Source organism: Entelurus aequoreus, linkage group LG08 (assembly GCF_033978785.1).
Source record: "Entelurus aequoreus isolate RoL-2023_Sb linkage group LG08, RoL_Eaeq_v1.1, whole genome shotgun sequence".
In the NCBI taxonomy this organism is placed as follows: Eukaryota; Metazoa; Chordata; class Actinopteri; order Syngnathiformes; family Syngnathidae; genus Entelurus; species Entelurus aequoreus.
The window spans coordinates 19,777,349-19,800,191 of NC_084738.1; the positions used below are offsets into that span (position 1 = coordinate 19,777,349).

General features: G+C 36.9%; 2 protein-coding genes across 2 annotated transcripts in view; both read left to right on the top strand.

The window, feature by feature from the left end:
- The window catches only part of LOC133655908 (calpain-15-like), a 113,550-nt gene extending 96,469 nt beyond the window's left edge, over positions 1–17,081 (top strand). Inside the window, exons 9-11 of the mRNA XM_062056531.1 lie at positions 12,032–12,113; positions 16,740–16,862; positions 16,907–17,081. Coding sequence (XP_061912515.1) covers positions 12,032–12,113; positions 16,740–16,862; positions 16,907–17,081 — 380 coding nt within the window. The remainder of the gene's footprint in view (positions 1–12,031; positions 12,114–16,739; positions 16,863–16,906) is intronic.
- LOC133655579 (ankyrin repeat and fibronectin type-III domain-containing protein 1) overlaps positions 1–22,843 on the top strand; it is a 148,513-nt gene that overhangs the window by 22,115 nt on the left and 103,555 nt on the right. The window contains 1 exon segment of the mRNA XM_062055856.1: positions 16,740–16,862. The gene's annotated coding sequence lies outside the window, so the exon portion shown is untranslated.

Sequence of the window (22,843 nt, forward strand, 5' to 3'; positions counted from 1 at the left end):
AAATACAAAATTAGGATAACATATTCCTCAGCTGCTCCAGGTTTTGACGACTCTGCTAGTCAATCCACGTCGTCTAAAGATTAGCATCATAACTTCTGTTGCTTGCTACCTTGCTGTCAACCTTTGAGGCACTTTTTTTCAGCGAGTTTCTTATTCAAAGCTACATCTATCCAGGTCGCTGGTGTGGTTGTGTGAGTGACAGGAAGAAAAGCTCGGACTAATTCAGAGAGAAGTCACCATCCATCGGCTTGCAAGTACAGGAGTTGGTTCTGTGACGGAGCTCTGAACTCAAAACACTTAAAGTTAAAGTGCCACTGATAGTCACACACACACTAGGTGTGGTGAAATTAACCTCAGGATTTGACCATCCCCGTGTTCCACCCCTTGGGAGGTGAGGGGAGCAGTGAGCAGCAGCGGTGGCCGTGCTCGGTAAACATTTTGGTGATTTAACCCCCAATTCCAACCCTTGATGCTGAGTGCCAAGCAGGGAGGTAATGGGTCCCATTTTTGTAGTCTTTGGTATGACTCGGTATGACTTGGTTTGAACTCACGACCTACCGATCTCAGGGCGGACACTCTAACCACAAGGCCACTGAGCACTTGTATCTCAAATCAACGACTCCCATTGAAATTAATTGAAATCAATTTAATCTGTGCTTGGCCCCGTCAAAAGCACAATTTTAAACATGTAACATGCCTTTTAAAAAACAACTAACTTTTATATAGTAAATGTTACTAAAATAATACAATAAAATGTAATACAACTGTAGTTGTTCCAAGAAGTAATGTATGTAAAGCATTTACCTTGGAGAGTGGACTTCTATTGTATCTCCTTCTCCGTCTTCTCCATATTTTCATGGATAAATGTCCACCGTTTAGATATTATTTGTTAAGCTCGATTAACTTTGCCGATTTGGTGACGATGTCCGGTCATGTTTTGATGATTTATTTCTTCTTCTCAGCACTGTCCTTCACACTCACTTTCGTTCTACCCATGTTTGGAGATCAAAGTTATGTCGATCTCTAGCTACACGCTAATGCTAGCGAGTAAGACCAGATGTTTTGGGTGATTGATTGATTGATTGAGACTTTTATTAGTAGATTGTACAGTACATATTCCGTACAATTGACCACTAAATGGTAACACCCGAATAAGTTTTTCAACTTGTTTAAGTCGGGGTCCAAGTTAATCAATTCATGGTAATACATGGATTTTACGGGGTTCACTGTGACATTTAAAACACAGACTAACAGGGGTATGATCGTAACAACATTTTTTTTGATTGAAACTTAAAGCATAACAATTAGCAGAGAGACAGCTCTTAACTTAAAACGCTCTTAAGTTGGGAGACTTTTAAGCTGAGATACCGCTGTAGATGCTTCTGTGTTCTCAGTGTGTTGTATTGAACAAAATGATGCTGTCTGATGTTGTATTGTTTCTTCAGACCACCAGTGTCAAACTCAAGGCCCATGGGCCAGATGTGGCCCGCCACTTCATTTTATTTGGCCCTCAAAACCCTGGAAATAATATGCATCAATAAAGTACTGGAACTTTTCTTACTAAATGTATTTTTTCTTTCTATTTTGGGAGAAAGAAAATATGTGTACTCCATGTAATCGCAAATGATGTTAACTTAAATATTGTCTAATAATGCAAAAATATATTATCAAACATTCCAACCATTTTTAAAAATATAAATAAATACTAATAGTAATGATTTCAAAGCAAGTTATCCATCAAATTGTGCAATGTAATATATTTTGTGGTAAAATTGTCAAATTTACTGTGGTTTTTACAGCATTTTTCTCTAAATGAAAAAAAAAAAGTACTTTTTTTACTGTAATAAACTGTGATGCCGTTTTGGCATTTACAGTACTACACCGAAAAATCCACAGTTGTTGATTTGCGGTAAAAAAAAACAATAAAAAAAAACAAAACAACAACAACCTGGCAGCTCAAGTGTCAAAATTTTACTGTAAAATTGCATTTTTTTTTATTTTACAGTAAAAAAAAACAAATGTCTTTTTTTTTACCATAAAAACTAGAGATGTCCGATAAATGCTTTAAAATGTAATATCGGAAATTATCTGTATCGTTTTTTTAATTATCAGTATCGTTTTTTTATTTTTATTTTTGTTATTAATTCAACATTAAAAACACAAAATACACTTACAATTAGTGCACCAACCCAAAAAACCTCCCTCCCCCATTCACACTCATTCACACAAAAGGGTTGTTTCTTTCTGTTATTAATATTCTGGTTCCTACATTATATATCAATATATATCAATACAGTCTGCAAGGGATACAGTCCGTAAGCACACATGATTGTGCGTGCTGCTGGTCCACTAATAGTACTAACCTTTAACAGTTAATTTTACTCATTTTCATTAATTACTAGTTACTATGTAACTGTTTTATAATGTTTTACTTTCTTTTTTATTCAAGAAAATGTTTTTAATTTATTTACACTACCGTTCAAAAGTTTGGGGTCACATTGAAATGTCCTTATTTTTGAAGGAAAAGCACTGTACGTTTCAATGAAGATAACTTTAAACTAGTCTTAACTTTAAAGAAATACACTCTATACATTGCTAATGTGGTAAATGACTATTCTAGCTGCAAATGTCTGTTTTTTTGTGCAATATCTACATAGGTGTATAAAGGCCCATTTCCAGAAACTATCACTCCAGTGTTCTAATGGTACAATGTGTTTGCTCAGAAGGCTAATTGATGATTAGAAAACCCTTGTGCAATCATGTTCACACATCTGAAAACAGTTTAGCTCGTTACAGAAGCTACAAAACTAACCTTCCTTTGAGCAGATTGAGTTTCTGGAGCATCACATTTGTGGGGTCAATTAAACGCTCAAAATGGCCAGAAAAAGAGAACTTTCATCTGAAACTCGACAGTCTATTCTTGTTCTTAGAAATGAAGGCCATTCCACAAAATTGTTTGGGTGACCCCAAACTTTTGAACGGTAGTGTATCTTATTTTATTTTATTATTATTTTTAAAAAGGACCTTATCTTCACCATACCTGGTTGTCCAAATTAGGCATAATAATGAGTTAATCCCACGACTGTATATATCGGTATCGGTTTATATCGGTATCGGTAATTAAGAGTTGGACAATGTCGGAATATCGGATATCGGCAAAAAAGCCATTATCGGACATCCCTAATAAGAACAGCATTACTGTTTTTCCATTTACAGTAATATACACTAAATTTTGAGGTGACATTTTTGAAATGTACCATATTTTTTTTACATTTTAGTTAAAAAAAAAATCTACCAATAAAATGCATAAACAAGTTGTGTAATAACAGTATTCACTGTTAGAAGCGGCCCTCTGGGGCCAAACATAACTGCGATGTGGCCCTCAGTGAAAACGACTTTGACACCACTGCTTTACACTGAATGAACATCGCCTCTGCTGGTTGACATCTTTTTTGAGAAATACCGTCTTATGTTTGGGTCATGTCAAGCCAGGCAAGACAATTCCACTCCAGTAGTCACAAAGTGTATTCAACTGACGGCTCGCGGGCCACTTTCAGCCCGCCAAAGCTTTTCAATTGTCCCGCCGACCATCACCCAAATCATCATCATCGGCGGTCACTCGAACGAGTATGACGATCCTCCTGGTAGGGGTGTATCCCTTTATGGAGGATGCCTGTGCGTGACTTTGTTTTACGTGGGGAGACTGGTGCACAAACAGTCACCACGAGATCCTTGACAGAATCGGGTCAGGGTCCAGTGGCATGGAGTCCAAGACGACTGGGGACCCTTTTCTGCTGCAGCCTTCTCCCGCCATCGCAGCCGTTGTGGTAGTTCTTAAATCTACCGTCTTCCGCCTGCTTCGCCGTTGAGGTCTTCACCGTATCCCTGGCTAGGGGGCAGTCAGGTTCTAGGCCTTTGCCAAGGGCCACCTGGGGTAACAGTAGTAAAGGGGTTAACCTCCTAGTGCCCCAAGACCCCATAGAGGAGCCTCCACTGCCGGATGCACTTTAACGTCATGCCCAGGACATCACCCAAATAGGCTTGATGACACCATTAAAACTAGGGTTGCTCATGTATGCAGTACTCTCGCCATCCCGCAGGGAGCAACAGCGAGGCATATGTGGCACAATGAAGCAGCAGAGGGGTGAGTAAATCAAGACTTCATTCAACCCTGAAAAAAATCTAAATACATTTCGAAAAATCGGACTTTTAACAATGACTGGAGAACAAAGAATGAATGTTCTGCTGTGAGCAAGTGCTTGAGGCATTTTTCTTCGAGAAAGGCTAAATGGCGCCTAGTGCCCATTGAGAACAGACGCTCGTTTGACCACCACCATTATTTATCGCGTCTGACCCATTAACCCGCAACCAATTCCCCTCCTTGCTGATTGGTCCCTTTAAACACCTACTCTGTCCTGGTCAGAGCCATTCCGTGGGGACCGTTACCACCAAACTGGGTACCTTCTGAAGAAGAGTCGACTTATCATTTTCAACTGGCGGCCCACGGGCCACAACCAGCCCGCCCAAAGCTTCTCGTTTGGCCCGCCGAACATCACCCTAATAGGCTTGACGGAACCATTAAAACCAGGGTTGCTCATGTATACAGTACTCCCGCCAACCCGCAGGGGGCAACAGCGGAGAATGTGTCAGAATGAAGCAACATTGGTACCTCCAAAACCCTCAAATCTAAACTCCAAACATCTCAGAACAAGCTAGTCAGGTTACTTCTAGACCTCCACCCCAGATCCCACCTCACTCCTACCCACTTCTCTAAAGTGGGCTGGCTCAAGGTGGAGGACAGAGTTAAACAACTTGCACTGAGTCTAGTCTATAAAATCCGCTACACCTCCCTGATACCGAAGTACATGTCAAACTACTTCCTTAACGTAAATGACCGCCATAACCACAACACCAGGGGGTGCTCCACTAACCACGTTAAACCCAGATTCCGAACTAACAAAGGTCTTAACTCATTCTCTTTCTATGCCACATCAATGTGGAATGCGCTCCCAACAGGTGTAAAAGAAAGGGCATCTCTATCCTCCTTCAAAACCGCAATAAAAGTTCACCTCCAGGCAGCTACAACCCTAAACAAACACCCTCCCCGGATTGCTAATAATCAAATGTAAATAATCAAATGCAGATACTTTTTCTTTTTCTTATGCCTTCTGATCTCTCTCTCTCTCTCTCTCTCTCTATGTCCACTACTTGATGTCCATACCCCCCGCCCCCCACCCACCCACCCCCTCCACACCCCTGATTGTAAATAATGTAAATAATTCAATGTGATTATCTTGTGTGATGACTGTATTATGATGATAGTATATATGATAGTATATATCTGTATCATGAATCAATTTAAGTGGACCCCGACTTAAACAAGTTGAAAAACTTATTCGGGTGTTACCATTTATTGGTCAATTGTACGGAATATGTACTTCACTGTGCAACCTACTAATAAAAGTCTCAATCAATCAATCAATCAAAGTAGAAGAAGGCTATGCATTCAACCCTAAAAATAACCAAAATAAATTGCGAAAATCTGACTTTTAACAACTGGATAACAAAGTATGAATGTTCTGCCCCGAGCAAGGGCTCAAGTCATTGTTTCCTGTTGGACCCTTTAAGCGACGGACAGTGTTCTAGACGAGCAGCAACAATGATAGAAAATCCACATGTGTAAGCTTCATCTCTAAACTTGGTCGAATCTATGTAAGTAGATATTGTGCCTAAAGTAATTTTTTTTTGTTTGGTATTGAAATTGCTGACTTTGTGATGTCTTCTGTATTCGTGGTCGTGTCATTTGTTTGAGAGTAACTCTGGGCGATCAGAGCTCGTCTAATATATGTAGCTCTAAATTTGACCAGTAGAGGGTGATAACGCTACACCTTAGGTTTAATTGTGATGAGTCACATACCAGCATACTTGCCAACCTTGAGACCTCCGAATTCGGGAGATGTGAGGGGTTTTAGGGGGGGGTGGAGATAGCGGGGGGTGTATATATTTTCAAGTATATGTATTATTTTTCAAGTATATATATATATAAATAATCCGTTCATGAATGAGTATATCCGTTCGGCCACCGTGTTCAATGGAGAAGTCTGATCTACAAAATTTGCAGGCATCATACCCCTTCCCCTTCGAGCTGTCCTGGATGAACTGAAATTATTGTTTCCAATCATTTTGGGACTTGCAAGCGTACTTCTTCTTACTCGTCGTCGCCATGTCTCTTCTTCGTTCTTCTGTTTCATCTCTGTTATGTTTTTGGACATTACTACTTGCTGTAGTTTTGAAGCAATGCATGATGGGAATCCGTATGTTGTGTGTCAGTGTATTAACGTGCCGGCTGGAATAAACACACGCTGAGAAATAGCTCCGTGCCTGCCTACTTTATGGGTTATAGATAAACCTATGTATAACGGAGACATAGATAATAGTCTCCTTTTCAGGTGAGAGAGGACGCTAAAGGCAGTGCCTTTAAGGCACGCCCCCAATATTGTTGTCCGGGTGGAAATCGGGAGAAATTCGGGGGAATGTTTGCCCCGGGAGATTTTCGGTAGGGGCACTGAAATTCGGGAGTCTCCCGGGAAAATCGGGATGGTTGGCAAGTATGCATACCAGTCAGTATATTGTGTGCAATGTTTGATGTACAGTAGATGTTGTTTAATTTTTATATGCTGAAACATATGTAGTTGTGTGAATGTATTGACACAAATATTTATATTTTGTTTATGTAAAATAGACTATTTACATCCATCCATCCATTTTCTACCGCTTCTCCCCTTCGGGGTTGCGGGGGTTGCTGGAGCCTATCTCAGCTGCACATGGGCGGAAGGCGGGGTACACTATTTATATAAAATACGCAATGGACGCTATTCTTTTGTAATGTTTATTCCATGTTTAGATTTTCAGTGTGTGAATGTGAGTGTGAATGTTGTCTGTCTATCTGTGTTGGCCCTGCGATGAGGTGGCGACTCGTCCAGGGTGTACCCCGCCTTCCGCCCGAATGCAGCTGAGATAGGCTCCAGCACTCCCCGTGACCCCGAAAGGGACAAGCGGTAGACAATTAATGGATGGATAGATTGATACAATCCGAAATGAAGGAAAAAGTGTAAAGAAATAAAACTGAGGAAGGAAAATAATTCAAAAGGAACATCAATCCTCAACAGAACTTCTGGAGCTTCTGTTTCTTCATGCTGTTAACCAGCTGGTTGCATATGCTGGAATTAATTAGCGAGGGCAGAATAATCAATTTATTGACAGTTTAGTGTGGAAACCAATGTGTTCACTTTGTAATTATGTAAACTTAGTCTCAGAGGAAAATAACCAGTGGAGGCACTTTTTGACGAAACATCCACATTTCGATGTTTGGCCCCTGAGCCCTTTGACTCTTGAAACTGCGGCCCTCTTCATTATGTAGTTGAATAGCCCGGCTTTGGAGTCTATTCAATGCCAAAGGGAAGAACATCAGGCGCCTAGAGGAAGACAAACGCACATCGCGAGCACAAACATGAACAAATGATCAAAAAAAGATGCCATCCGCGCACAAAGAGAAGCTCTGCGAGCGTAAAATGAGTCTGTGCGTGCATCATATTTACGCGTAAGGCTCCAGCACCCCCCGCGACTTTGAACGGGACAAGCGGTAGAAAATGGATGGATGTATTTTAGCACTGTTTTGACACCATGGCTCGCCATCTGTAACTCATGATCAGGTAACACACGTCCACTTTCCTATTTTACCTTTTTAGCGTCACAGTCTGTTTTCAGTGTGAGAAAGCCAGATACCAGTGGGTATTTCTTGCAGGTGTACTCACCCCCAGCTCAGTGGCCTTGTGGTTAGCGTGTCCGCCCTGATACTGGGAGGTCGTGAGTTCAAACCCCGGCCGAGTCATACCAAAGACTACAAAAATGGGACCCATTGCCTCCCTGCTTGGCACTCAGCATCAAGGGTTGGAATTGGGGCTTAAATCACCAAATGATTCCCGAGCGTGGCGCACGCTGCTGCTCACTGCTCCCCTCACTTCTCAGGGGGTTGAATATGGGGATGGGTCAAATGCAGAGGTTGATTTCACCACACCTAGTGTGTGTGTGACTATCATTGGAACTTTAACTTTATGTTACTGTAAGTACACTAAAGTGCGGGGAAGAAGCTCCAGACTTGTGCATCCTCCTCCTTGCATCATTACGCCATGATGTTTGCATAGACAGCTGCTTGGTCCGCTGCCAGGCTTGAGGGTCTCAGGCTGACAGTTGCCGGCAGATTACACCCCCCCCCACCCACCCCCCATCCCGTTCCCTCACTCCGCTACGACCCACCTGCTTCACATGTCCCCTTTTTGTTCCTAAACCCCTCAAAGGGATTCCCTGCGCCCCTCATTTATGTCCGCTGCCACCCCGCATGTTTGAAGTGGTGATCCTACACATTCTGGTGGCATCATCCTATTGTCGTGTGTTTGATCCCAATGTCGTGTTTGAAGTCTTACCAGCGCTCCTAATGTAACCGTTGGTGGCGAGCCAAGACGTGTGTGGTAATGATAACCGATGACCAGCCAAAATAATCGCTCTTCTTTATCTTTTTTTAATTTTTTTCTTTTTTTCAACCGCCGATGTCAAGCGGTATTAGTGTCACCGGGCGCCAGTAGCTGGCATTCGCAGCCCGCTGCTGCTAATTTAATTAAAAGCCCTTAAAGGAGGATCCTAATACCACCAATTAAAAGGGGGAGACGAAAATCCCACACCTCATTTGGGTGAGTCATACTGGAAAATATGCCTCTTTTGTCTTTGAGGTCAAGCAAGTCTTTGGAGACGCTGGCAGAGGGTCAGTGGTAGAGGTTGTGGGAGTGGGAAAGAAAGTTCTGGTGGCGGAGGAGGAGGGGGTTTTTTCTACGAGATAAGCCATCCTGTGAGGTCATGTCACGGAGAAATCTGGTCATGGCGAGGGCATGGACGCAACGTTTCCTAGGGGAATCTTACAAAATCAAATGAATGTTTTTTTTTTACAAAGAAGTTATAAAAATCACTTAAAATTACTTTTTATAAATGCCCTTTAATTGCACCGCCTAGGTGAGCGCCATTAGTCCTGAAATCTGCTTGTCATTTACAATGTAATAAACATGCATGTTATTAGTTCAGTTCAGTTTAGTTTCAGTTTATTTCGAACATGCATACGATACAATGTAATGCATCACACAATTCCAGTTGTTTCATTACAGCACGTCCGAAAAGGAGTAGGAAGAAGCAGAGCTTATTTAATCCTACCCCTTTTCATACCATAGCAATGTTATCCCATTTTCTTGTTCTCTGTAACATAACAGTGAACAAATAAAGAATAAATAATATACACCATAGTAAGCAAGCAAATATTAGATACATAAATAATCTTTGTCTCAATAAAAAAAAGATGTCTATCATAATTCTTGTTCTGTGTACTTTGTGAACACTTGTAGTTTAAACAGTCTCTTAAAGTGAATCATATTGGTGCTTTGTTTGATTTCTTTGGTTAATCCATTCCATCATTTAATTCCACATACAGATATGCTAAAGGTGTTAAGTGTTGTACGATTTTCCTCTAATATTATATTTCTCCCCTTTTGTTGAGAAGAATTGTTGTTCATTCTTGGGTAACAGGTTATAGTTTGCTTTGTACATCATTTTAGCTGTTTGCAAATGCACCAAATCGTTGAATTTCAATAATTGTGATTTAATAAATAAAGGGTTCGTATGTTCTCTATATCCAACATTATGTATTATTCTAATTGATCTTTTTTGTAGCGCAGTTAGTGAATGAAGCGCACATTTGTTGTTATTTCCCCATATTTCTACACAACAACTCAGATATGGTAACACGAGCGCGCAGTAGAGAATATGAAGTGATTAGTTGGGATTGTTTGGCTAAAATAGGCTTCTTTCTAAATCACACATTGAAGTGAAATTGAGGTTGCAAACAGGAAGTAGAATTGCAATTGAATGAAATTCCTTGAAATTCCATTTGATATTTTTGCTGCATTGCAGAAACATGATTTCCAGTATATCCCATATTTGTCTCATATTATTAGAATTATTATATTGTTACTTTTTTCTTATAAAATATTGTTGCTTTGAACCTCACATACAAATCATACAGGTCAAACTCAAAACAATTTGAATATCGCGCAAAAGTTCATTCATGTCAGCAATTCAACTTTAAATACGAAACTAATATGTGATAAAATGTCATTTCGAGCCTTTATGTATTATAATTTAGATTTTTTTGCTGTTTTTGAAAATCCCAAATGTTCAGTTCAGTTCAGTTTCAGTTGATTTCGAACATGCATACGATACAATGTAATGCATCACACATTTCCAGTTGTTTCATTACAGCACGTCCGAAAAGGAGTAGGAAGAAACAGAACTTATTTAAACCTCCCCCTTTTCATATCATAGCAATTTTATCCTATTTACTTGTTCTCTGTAACAGAACAGTGAATAAATAAATTATAAATGAATAATATACCATAGTAAGCAAACAAATATTAAATACATCAATAATCTTTATCGCAAAAAAAAAAAAAAGGGTTGAAGATGTTCATCATAATTCTTGTTCTGTGTACTTTGTAAACACTTGTAGTTTGAGCAGTCTCTTAAAGTGAATCATATTGGTGCTTTGTTTGATTTCTTTGGTTAATCCATTCCATCATTTAATTCCACATACTGATATGCTAAATGTTTTAAGTGTTGTACGATCACATTCTGTGATTTTCAATGTGAGGTTTTAAGAAGTGTAAGCCATAACCAGCCAAACTACATCAAAAAAGACGTGACATATCTTGAGTTGCATGTTATAAGCCGATGTCATATTTTAGTTTCACCTTGTAAATATAATTGCTGGAATAAACAAACATTTGCACCATTTTCAAATTTTTAGAGTTTGTCCTGTACTCCAGTGATGTCCGTTGTTTTTAATCGACCATTAAGAATACACGCTTCTTTTATGAAACTTTTTAATGTATCATAACTTTACCAGAATGCCCTACTTTATCCAAGTAATCAAAATGGACGGAATTTGGGCTTAATTTTAAGCATTGCTTTAGAATTTAAACCTTTGTTAAACACGACCAATTACCCCTGCTACTTAGCTACAAGGAAAGTGTTTGAATTGCAACGAGTTTAATTCAACTTCCTGTTATTCCAATTTGACATCCTGTGGGGTGGAGCTAATTCAATAAAAATGTTTCAATCTAATTAAATTGAAAATCAATTTAGGAATTTTGCAATATGCCCACTTGGTATTAATTTACAAAATAAAGGTTTTTATTTTGCTTAAAAGTTTTGCTTATTAATAGGGATGCACAATTTTAAAAAAAGCCGATACTGATATATTCCTGCTTTTCAAGGCCAATACTATTTATTTATGTAGTTATTTGACAGGGACAGTACAATTAAACATTGCTACTGATGTCAAAGTACATGGGACTTCTAACCACAGGCTAATTTGCAACCCTTGTCCCTGGTTAGGCTTTAAAAAAAAAAGTTGAGAAAAGTGTAAAATACATACAAAAGGATTAAGACAAGTACAAAAATAAAAACACATTGAAAATAATTGGCCCCATTTGTCCACACTACATCCAGTTCTAGGGCTCACACTTCTGATTTTCCTTAAGCCACTTTTTCAGTTTTGTGGAGAAAAGTTTAATGTCCGACTGTGACTTTAACTCCAGTGGTGAACAATTGATAACTTATTTATATCTATTTTAATTTTTTTTTACCTTTATATGTAACTGTAGTTTTTGCACATCTGGAGTTAAGAACGGCTTTTGGATTCGACAAAGCATATCTGTCGATTTGGTCTGACAAAAGCCAGTATCTTTGATTGTTTTAACCTTCAGGTTGTCTTGGGCAAAATGTTGGCACTTTTGCGTCTGGCTTTGGGTCTGCTTCTTTAGCAGCAGGCTTTCATAACACCGTGGTAGCAATGCTGGCATTTCAGGTGGCTGATAAGGTTTTGATGTGTTGAAGCTCCCATGTTTTTTCCCTCCTCGCAAAATGTTTGCAGAACATTTGGAGCAAATAGCACGCGAAAGCTCAGTGAAGAAGAAGTCCCACACCATCGACGGCATGTTTGTTCACACCGTGAGGTCAGAGAAAGCTTGCAGCGCGACAAGAAAGGCAAAAAGAGAGCTTGTTTTGCTCTTTCGTGCACGGTGCACCCTTAGTTATTAATTAGTTAGTGAAAAAAAAAAAAGCTGAATTCTTCTACAAATGTTAAATAACCATGAATAGTTCTCAGGGAAATGTGTAATTCATTGTTTTATTTATTTTGAAGCCATTTTATCTGTTTGAAATATTTACTTTCTTTGTTTAATGCAGTGGTCCCCAAACTACGGCCCGCCAGCGTCCAAAGTCCGGCCCGCGGGAAGCCCCGAGTAAAAAAAATATACCGTATTTCCTTGAATTGCCGCAGGGAATATAGTATTCGCACGTCTACAATTACTGCCGGGTCAAACTCGTTTCTCAAAATAATTAACCCATGCTTGGCCTTATCGCCGGTTTATTATTGAAGCCGGATCAAATTCGTTTCGCAAAATATTAATTTTATTATCGCATGTCTATAATTTTCACCGGGTCAAACTCGTTTCGCAAAATATTTAGCATATGGCTAGAACTTCCACCGGGTCAAATTCGTTACGTCACGAGTGACGCATCTGTCCTCATTTTCAAAATGGAGGAAGCTGCTTTCAGTAGTTTACAATCGCACAAAGGAAAAAAGATAAAGAGCTATTCAGTAGGATTTAAGGTCCAAGCTATTGAATACCGGTACAGTATGCTAAAGAGAACAGTAAGCAGCTATGTTTTATTAATATACCGTAGCTGCGTGTGTGAAATACTGTATAAGTCATTAAATGACTCCCGCCTCCTGGTGGTAGAGGGCGCTGCCGCGCTAGTGATCCTTCTTGCGACTTCCGGTACTGCAGAAGAAGTGAACACACGCAGCAAGAGATTTTTTTTCTTCTAACATGGAGGATTACATACCGGTATCTAAAATAAAACAGTTTTCTAAACTGGACTTTCAATGGAAGCAGGAGGTAATAATTAAAGGAATATCTCCATCGAGACAGAGACTTTTAAAACGGAAAAAAGAAAATAATGAAGACTTCTATAAACAAGTTATCGATGCTTTTGGTCAGAAGGAGCTGCAAATGGACTCCATTTATAAGTACAGGTAAGACCATAATAACGTTTTTTTTTAATTAAATGTGCTTTTCATGATGGTATGCTTACATCACACTCAAAGCGCACGTCTAAATTTTATGGATTCCTCTTGGTAAACGCCGGAGTGAGAAGAGGTTTTAAAATAATTACCGCATGCACGGCCATCCCGCCGGTTTCCGGTAAACGCAGGAGTGACAGGAGGTTTTAAATTAATTAACGCCCCTGCGGCTATTCAAGGAAATACGGTATGTATATATATATATATATATTTTTTTATAATTAATATTTTTTTTATCTGTCCTTTTTCGCCCATTCATCAATACATTTTCTACAGCTTGTTACTCTCGGGGTCTTTTTTTTTAGATTCAGAGTGTAGAGTTTTTAAACATCAGTGGACATATTACTTTTTTTTGTCCATGGTAAGGAGAAGGCAGTTTGTCTAATCTGCAAAGATATATATATATATATATATATATATATATATATATATATATATATATATATATATATATATATATATATATATATATATATATATATATATATATATATATATATATATATATATATATATATATATATATTTCAGGAGAAAGGCACTTTTGCAGAAAACCGTAAAAAAGTGAGACATTTTTCTGCATGCTTTGAATGGGAAAGCATAGCTCCATCTGGTGGCAAATATGACTTAATACTTTTCTTAAGTTGAGTGTGGTGTAAAAGAAATGCATTTTCAAAAGAGCATTTTTGGTGTGTGTTGGCTTCTGTTTAGCCTTGCCATTTTTGGCAAATTTAAGGAACAGAGATGACAATTCTAACCATTAAACCAGGGGTCCCCAAACTATATATATATATATATATATATATATATATATATATATATATATATATATATATATATATATATATATATATATATATATATATATATATATATATATATATATATATATGTATGTTTTAATTGTTTGAAATTGATGTTGGATAATGTTAAAATATATGTTTGTTATTACTTAAGTTTCGTTTTGTTTGTTATAATACAATATTTTGACCAAACCCTAATGAGTGAAAATATCTAAATGACTTCTGATGTATTTGTATAGCTTTAATTTTGAATGAAACGCCTTGAGCTAACAGTTTAGCTTTTCCGATGAGTACACAAAATGCACATTAATCTGTTAAAACGTTTGCAATTTAATTTGTTTACCTTGAATCCTATTTTCTGTTAAAAGTCTAACTGGAAAATTATCCACCAAGTCGAGAAGATTTTTTTTTTTTCCCCTGTAAAAATGATTTGGCAAACGGAAGGCCCAGTCTACAACCCTCCCTTGTGTCCTCTGGGAACTTTTGGCATTGTTACAGTGTTAAGGAAATATTTCACCATGACATTTTGTGTCCGACAATAATATTTCACGTTGATTGAGTAATTTGCTATTTAAATGTGTTTTAGTACTTTACATGAATCTGCGGTGCTGACTTGTCTGGGATGCATTTTGGTCATCAATAATAAGTGTCCAACTTTTATAGCTTTTCAAGCTGTGTGTTTTCATGTTTGCAAGGGAGAACAGAAATAAAATGAAGAGTTTTAGCTGCTCCTGAACGCCCCACTACTAAATCAAAGTGCACTGTAATTGTTAATTAGGGAAAATGGTTTAAATAAGGTTACTTTTAAATTGCAGGGAGACTTCCATTGATAGTTACAAAAAACACAATTCAGCTGAAAATTAGATCGGTTTATTTCTGGGGTTTATAGAGAAACGATAACAGGTACATATTTTAATCAGATGAATCACACTTTTGCATTTTGAATAATTGTGATTAATCGCAGTAAATTACCTGCATGCATGATAATAATTGAAAAAAAAAATATGTTTTGTCAGAATTTTGTGAGAATGTTGTACAGCAACTTTCTTAAAATATTTTACTTGAATGCACGTCATTTATTTGTTCAATCTCCGTTTATATACAAATAATATAATAATGTTTTTGTGATTAATCGCATGAGTTAACGTGTTAACTTTGACAGCCTTACAATACCTGTAGACATATAGGACTTGATCTACTAAATGTTTGCGTGTCCTAAAATACACAAACTTGATAGGGCATGCAAAGCTGAGCTACTAAGCTAAGAGGATTGCATCTCGTCAATCAGCAAAATAGGGAGTGCAATTTATTTAGCATGTTTACCTTCATGAATATGCAGAATATATATGGTGATTATCAAAACGCCCACAACATGGGAGGAGGAGATACAAATATATATTTCAATTTAGCACTTTATGTGTGATTTATTAAGACTGAAACTGTTCTGCAGCTGCTGTTTTGCGTCTACATTTAGCATGTTTGGAAAGTATGTGCAGACTGGCAAAGTTACACACAAATGGATGCAAAGTTAGACGATTGAAAGAGAGAGAATGTTCTATTTATGTGCATGTCAACATGTTTGGACTGTTAGAAATAAAACTATTAGATGTATTGTATATTCAGCAATGTCATTTATTTATTTCATAGCTGCTGGATCATTTTTTGTGTTTGCTGGCATTTTTATTGTTTATGTGTGTGTGTTTATGATACATAAAAAATAACTTGCAATATGCACTTTCTTTCATTGGGATCATTCCAGACGCACCATCACAATACCGCAGTGCCTCCCAGAGTATACATTTGGTGTGCTAAAAGTAGGTTATGTTGTCTAGATGGCGCTTCAATAAAGTTTAGAAAATGGTATTCATAGTATTATACTTGTGTGCTGCATTTCAACAACATGGCAAAACAATGGCAATGGTTGGAGCATATGATGCCATAAACGTGTGGGGAAATGAGTATCTCCATGGTGACCGAAGGTGTACACGCAAAATCCTCATTCGAATTTGGCGGTCTGTACCACTTTTGCACAGTTTCAATTGATAAATTGGTATATTATTTATTTGTTCACTGTTCTGTTACAGAGAACAAGGAAATTGGATACAATTGCTATGGTATGAAAAGGAGTAGGATTAAATAAGCTCTGCTTCTTCCCACTCCTTTTCGGACGTGTTGTAATGAAACAACTGGAAATATGTGCTGTATTACATTGTATCGTATGCATGTTCGAAATAAACTGAAACTGGACTAAACTGAACATACAGTCTTAGTAAATCACCCGCAACTTGCTCACTAAATAGTACAAATAATTTTATACTTTGCACACACTATTTAGCACGTGTTATTTGGGGGTCTTAGCAGATCAGGCCCATACTGTTCATAATTTAATAATAAATGACTCAGAGAATATGAATCAACTTCAACAAATACACAAATAAATTCATTATTTGGCAAGCATCCAGGTGCCTGGTTGGGGATTTGATCAGCCTTTTACTCGAGTTGACCCGAACAGTGTCGGAAATAAGAATTCCCAGCTGATTACTGGAACAAGAACTCTTCAGCGTTTGGGAGCAGAAGTTTTGATTTGCAGAGCATGACAGCCTAGAGAACTTTATGTCAATGACCTCGTAAAATGTCTAAGCTAATCTCCAGGTCTTTTTTTTGTTTGTTTGTTTTTCCCCTTTTCTTAGGTCTGAGTCTGGAATCTCCAAGTTTACTCATCGTCTGTCCCTCAAAGAACGTCCCGCCAAAGCTGAGAAGACCACATCGGAGCGAGCCCATTCTTACCGGAGACGCTCCCTCAGTGTTGATTGGTAAGCACAGAGACCGCGTTCAACGTTTGAGTTTCTTTGGCCAGTGGCCGTGTTCCAGTCAGTCGGCAGGCTGACGATAAAAGGAGAGGGAAACCAACAAAAATCTGCTTGCCGTCAATCTCCCTTGTTCCTGGTCTGGCATCCTCACTCAACTTCCTGTTGTGTATCCGGGGCTCTTCCTATCTGGTCCCATTGGAGGGGGGACCCAAAGAGCCGTAGATCTTAGTGGTTTGAAGTACAGGTGCAAGGTTCTCCATAGAGTCAAGTAAGGACCCAATGTCAGGTTGTACGAGGTCTTTAGTCCACCTTACGAGACTTGTTGTGTGGTCTACTCTAAAGGTTGAAGTCGGGAATGGATGTGTGGTCCGTGAGCTGGATGGCGGCGTTTTACTGTATGTGCGGTGTGAGGTCCTTTATTTTTAACAGCTCTGTGTCGCCGGCGAGTGGCTGGACCGGGCCTTTTAAAGTTGATGTGGTCTGGTGTTAATGGAACGCAGCGGAAGATTGGACATGCTTATTTACGAGAAAAACGCAGGGGGGCTGCAGCCACAGATCTCACTTTCTCCGCAGTGAGCTGCCATCACGAGAATGACATCATTGTCATCATTGTGGTTAAAAGCAAACCGCAAGCAAATTGATGCCTGCTGAAAACCTCCAATGAATTATTTGCATTGAATGTACTTATCTAATATTATTGTGTGATGATTGTATTATTTTGGAATTTTAATTTCAAACTGTCACATGTGCAGTTTTATGTTGGTAAGTATTAAAATAGTGTTTAGTCGAATGCAGCTGAGATAGGCTCTAGCACCCCCCGCGACCCCAAAAGGGACAAGCGGTAGAAAATGGATGAATGGATGGATTTTAAAGATTAGAAATGTATGTAAAAATGTATTATTTTCCCTTATAATGTGATGTATAAAGTAATAATAATACAAGCTAATTAGATTTTTTTGCACTGGACATCTTGAATAATTGAGTGCTGAAGACCTGGTCGGAAATCATACCTGCGCCGTGTGCACAAAAGGGAGCAGTGGGCAACCATTGCACACAATCTGATAATATAGATCACTAAATACAAAATATAATCAAATAATAAATGCACACTTACCACTATTTAACATTACCAAAACAATACAACTTACATACCAGGGGTGTCCAAAGTGTGGCCCAGCAACTCGCATTTTGTTGGCCCATAGCATATTATCGAAATAAAATCAAACTGAAAAAAAGACTAAAAATGTAAAAAAAAGAACAAAAAGACGTAATATGATGAATGAAAATGGAAATTTTGATACTGATACTATGTTTTGTGTAACCTATAACACAAACCTGACAAAACGTTTAATCTGTGTGTATATATAGATGTATATATATATATATATATATATATATATATATATATATATATATATATATATATATATATATATATATATATATATATATATATATATATACATGTGTGTGTGTATTTGTATACATATACTGTATGTATATGTGTATATATATAAATATATGTATGTGTGTCTATATGTATGTATATATATATATATATATATATATATATATATGTGTGTGTGTGTGTATATGTATGTGTCTATGTATTTGTATATAAGTGTATGTGTCTGTATACACTGAACAAACATATAAACACAACATGTTTGTTTTTGCTCCCATTTTTCATGAGTTAAACTCAAAGATCTAAAACTTTTACTATATACACAAAAGGCTCATTCCTCTCAAACATTGTTCTCAAATATGTCTAAGTCTGTGTTAGTGAGCATTTCCTTTCTGCTACAATAATCCAACCCACCTCACAGGTGTTGCACATCAAGATGCTGATTAAACAGCATTATTATTGCACAGGTGTGCCTTAGGCTGTCCACAATAAAAGGCCACTCTGAAATGTGCAGTTTTATCACACAGCACAATACCACGGATGTTGCAAGTTTTGAGGGAGCGTGCAGTCGGCATGCTGACTGCAGGAATGTCCACCAAAGCTGTTGCCCGTGAATTGAATGTTCATTTCTCAACCACAAGTCGTCTCCAAAGGTGTTTCAGAGAATTTGGCAGTACATCCAACCAGCCTCACAACCGCAGACCACGTGTAACCACACCAGCCCGGGACCTCCACATCAAGCAGTTGCACCTCCATGATTGTCTGAGACCAGCCACCACAACAGCTGCTGCAACAATTGGTTTGCATAACCAAATAATTTCTGCACAAACTGTGAGAAACCGTCTCAGGGAAGCTCATCTGCATGCTTGTCATCCTCATCGGGGTCTCGACCTGACTGTAATTTGTCGTCGTAACCAACTTTAGTGGGCAAATGCTCACATTCGATAGCATCTGGTATGTTGAAGAGATGTTCTCTTCACGGATGAATCCTGGTTTTCACTGTTCAGGGCAAATGGCAGACAGTGTATGTGGCGTCGTGTAGGAGAGTGGTTTGTTAACATCAACGTTGTGAATCTAGTGACCCATGGTGGGGTTGGGGTTATGGTATGGGTAGGCATATGTTATGGACAATGAACGCAAGTGCATTTTATTGATGGCATTTTGAATGCACAGAGATGCGACGAGATGCTGAGGCCCATTGTTGTGTCATTCACTGGAGATCATCACCTCATGTTGCAGCATGACAATGCACGGCCCCATGTTGCAAGGATCTGTACACAATTCCTGGAAGTTCTTGTTTAAAAATGGGAGCAAAAACAAAAGTATTGCGTTTATATTTGTGTTCAGTATATGTATATGTATGTGTATATATGTATGTACTGTATATATATTTGTGTATATACTGTATATGTATGTATAATACATGTGTTCCTTCTTGACTGCACTTAAATGTAGAGTATATGTAGTATATGTAGAATATATTTATATTATTTATATATAATGTATTATATTATTATATTATTTATTATTATTATTCTTGTCTATTGTGAGCAAACTGTGGTGCTGAATTTACCCCAGGGATTCTATTCTATTCTATTATATATATATATATATATATATATATATATATATATATATATATATATATATATATATATATATATATATATTTATATACATATATATATATATATATATATATATATATATATATATATATATATATATATATATATATATATATATATATATATATATATATATATATATATATATATATATTATGTATGTATGTATATTTGTATATATATGTTTATATATATATATATATATATATATATATATATATATATATATATATATATATATATATATATATACATATATATATATATATATGTATGTATATATATATATATATATATATATATATATATATATATATATATATACATATATATATATATATATATATATATATATATATATGTATGTATATATATATATATATATATATATATATATATATATATATATATATATATATATATATATATATATGTATGTATATATATATATATATATATATATATATATATATATATATATATATATATATATATATATATATATATATATATATATATATATATGTGTGTGTGTGTGTATTATATTTATATATTTACATATGTATATATATATTTGATAAGGTAAAGGGTCAAATGAATAAAACACATTTTCCCAAAACAGTACATAATATACACTACCGTTCAAAAGTTTGGGGTCACCCAAATAATTTTGTGGAATAGCCTTCATTTCTAAGAACAAGAATAGACTGTCGAGTTTCAGATGAAAGTTCTCTTTTTCTGGCCATTTTGAGCGTTTAATTGACCCCACAAATGTGATGCTCCAGAAACTCAATCTGCTCAAAGGAAGGTCAGTTTTGTAGCTTCTGTAACGAGCTAAACTGTTTTCAGATGTGTGAACATGATTGCACAAGGGTTTTCTAATCATCAATTAGCCTTCTGAGCCAATGAGCAAACACATTGTACCATTAGAACACTGGCGTGATAGTTGCTGGAAATGGGCCTCTATACACCTATGTAGATATTGCACCAAAAACCAGACATTTGCAGCTAGAATAGTCATTTACCACATTAGTAATGTATAGAGTGTATTTCTTTAAGCTTAAGACTAGTTTAAAGTTATCTTCATTGAAAAGTACAGTGCTTTTCCTTCAAAAATAAGGACATTTCAATGTGACCCCAAACTTTTGAACGGTAGTGTATTTAACATAATAAATGTATATTACACATTCATGCATGACAATGTTTTTGTGTATTCATATTGAAAATTAATTTAACTGATAGCTTTCCCATTAAAAAGTCTTAAGTAAATATATACATTTCTAAATCTGTAAAATAAAAATACTCCCAAAAGAGTCAAAAAAAAGCACTGGAGTAGATTAATACAACAATTATGTCATTCAAGAACTAAATTATGACTTCTTACTCTGCCAATGTAAACTGTAAGTTAGACTAGCACAGCAGGTATGTAAAATACACCACTAGTAGACGTGTGGGCAGCCCTCCACAGTAAAACAGTCTCAGGTGGCTCAACACTTTAACTACTATACATTTAGTGGACCACTGGCGTTTACACTGAGAGCCAAACAGACTGCGACTGTTAAGGGAATTCAGTAGCCGGGAGAGCTCGTATGTACAAGACTCTCAAACTGCAGCAGTTTTGTAGCTTTATCAAAGTCCAGAGCTTAAAGGAAATGCTATGGCTGCAGTTATTAGTATTGATCGGATTAGTAGACGGTTGATGATGAAATGACAGTTTGACTTAATTTATGTGATTTTATTCCCTTTAGTAATAAAAAGTGAATCGAGTTAATGAATACTGGAACAGTTCTTAACGTGAAGGATGTCCGCTGTATTAAATAATAGCATTAGAACACACATTTATACATAAAATACATCACTGTGTGCTAATTCAGCACAACTGACATTCATCCAAACACAAACATTGCATCAGCTTTCTCATGTGTCTATAAATTGGATATTTTATTGCATTAGTGGAACAAATCAGAGCCGGGCTTTCGGGCGAAAAAGCCCCAGCTTTTAGCTCGATAGTCAGCACGCTCGCATCGCGCCCCGCTCGGAGCAGTCAGAAAAATTCAACTGTACTCAAATGCACACCACACCCCCAAAAGTGGTGTTATCGTCATTTTAGGAATCAAACAGAGTTTGCGGCTCGACATGGGTTTTATTTGATGGGAAATGGGCTAGAATGGCTCTCCGTATGCTGAAGGTTGCCAACCTCTGTCTTGATTTCAAACACTTGCATCTCAAATCAATGTCTCCCATTGGAATTAATTAATGTCAATTTAATTGGTGCTTGTCTCCCCTCTAAACCTCTAAATACAGCACAATTTTAAGATGCAATATGCCTTTTGAAAAGAAAAACAGCCTTTTAGATTAGAAATATTGCAATACAACAATGCAATAAAATGTTCAACTAACTACAGTTTTATGAAGTGTTGTAATGATAATCTACATTATTTACCTTGGTGATGACTTCTATGTTATGTCCTCCCAGTTGCTTCTCCATTAAACATAGCGTCAGTAGCTTTTTAATATTTTCATGGATAGATGTCGGCTGTTTAGGTATTATTTTTGACTGATTCAGCTTCAGTATGGTGCAGACTAGCAGTGATACGCTCCAATTGTTCTATAGTTCAATAAATGTCATCCACTTCTTCTTCCCACACTGCAAAAAGTCAGTGTTCAAAAACAATAAAAAAATATAAAAAATAGGGGTATTTTATTAGAACTAAGCAAAATGATCTGCCAATAGAACAAGAAAATTTGGCCTGTCAAGACTTTCCAAAATAAGTAAAATTAGCTAACCTCAATGAACCCAAAAAATACCTTAAAATAAGTATATTCTCACTAATAACAAGTGCTCTTTTCTTGGTAGAGAAAAAAAATGGGACCTTTTTGCTCAATATGTTGAAAAATATTCTTAAATAAGTAAATGCTAGTGCCATTATCTTGACATAATGATATCATGA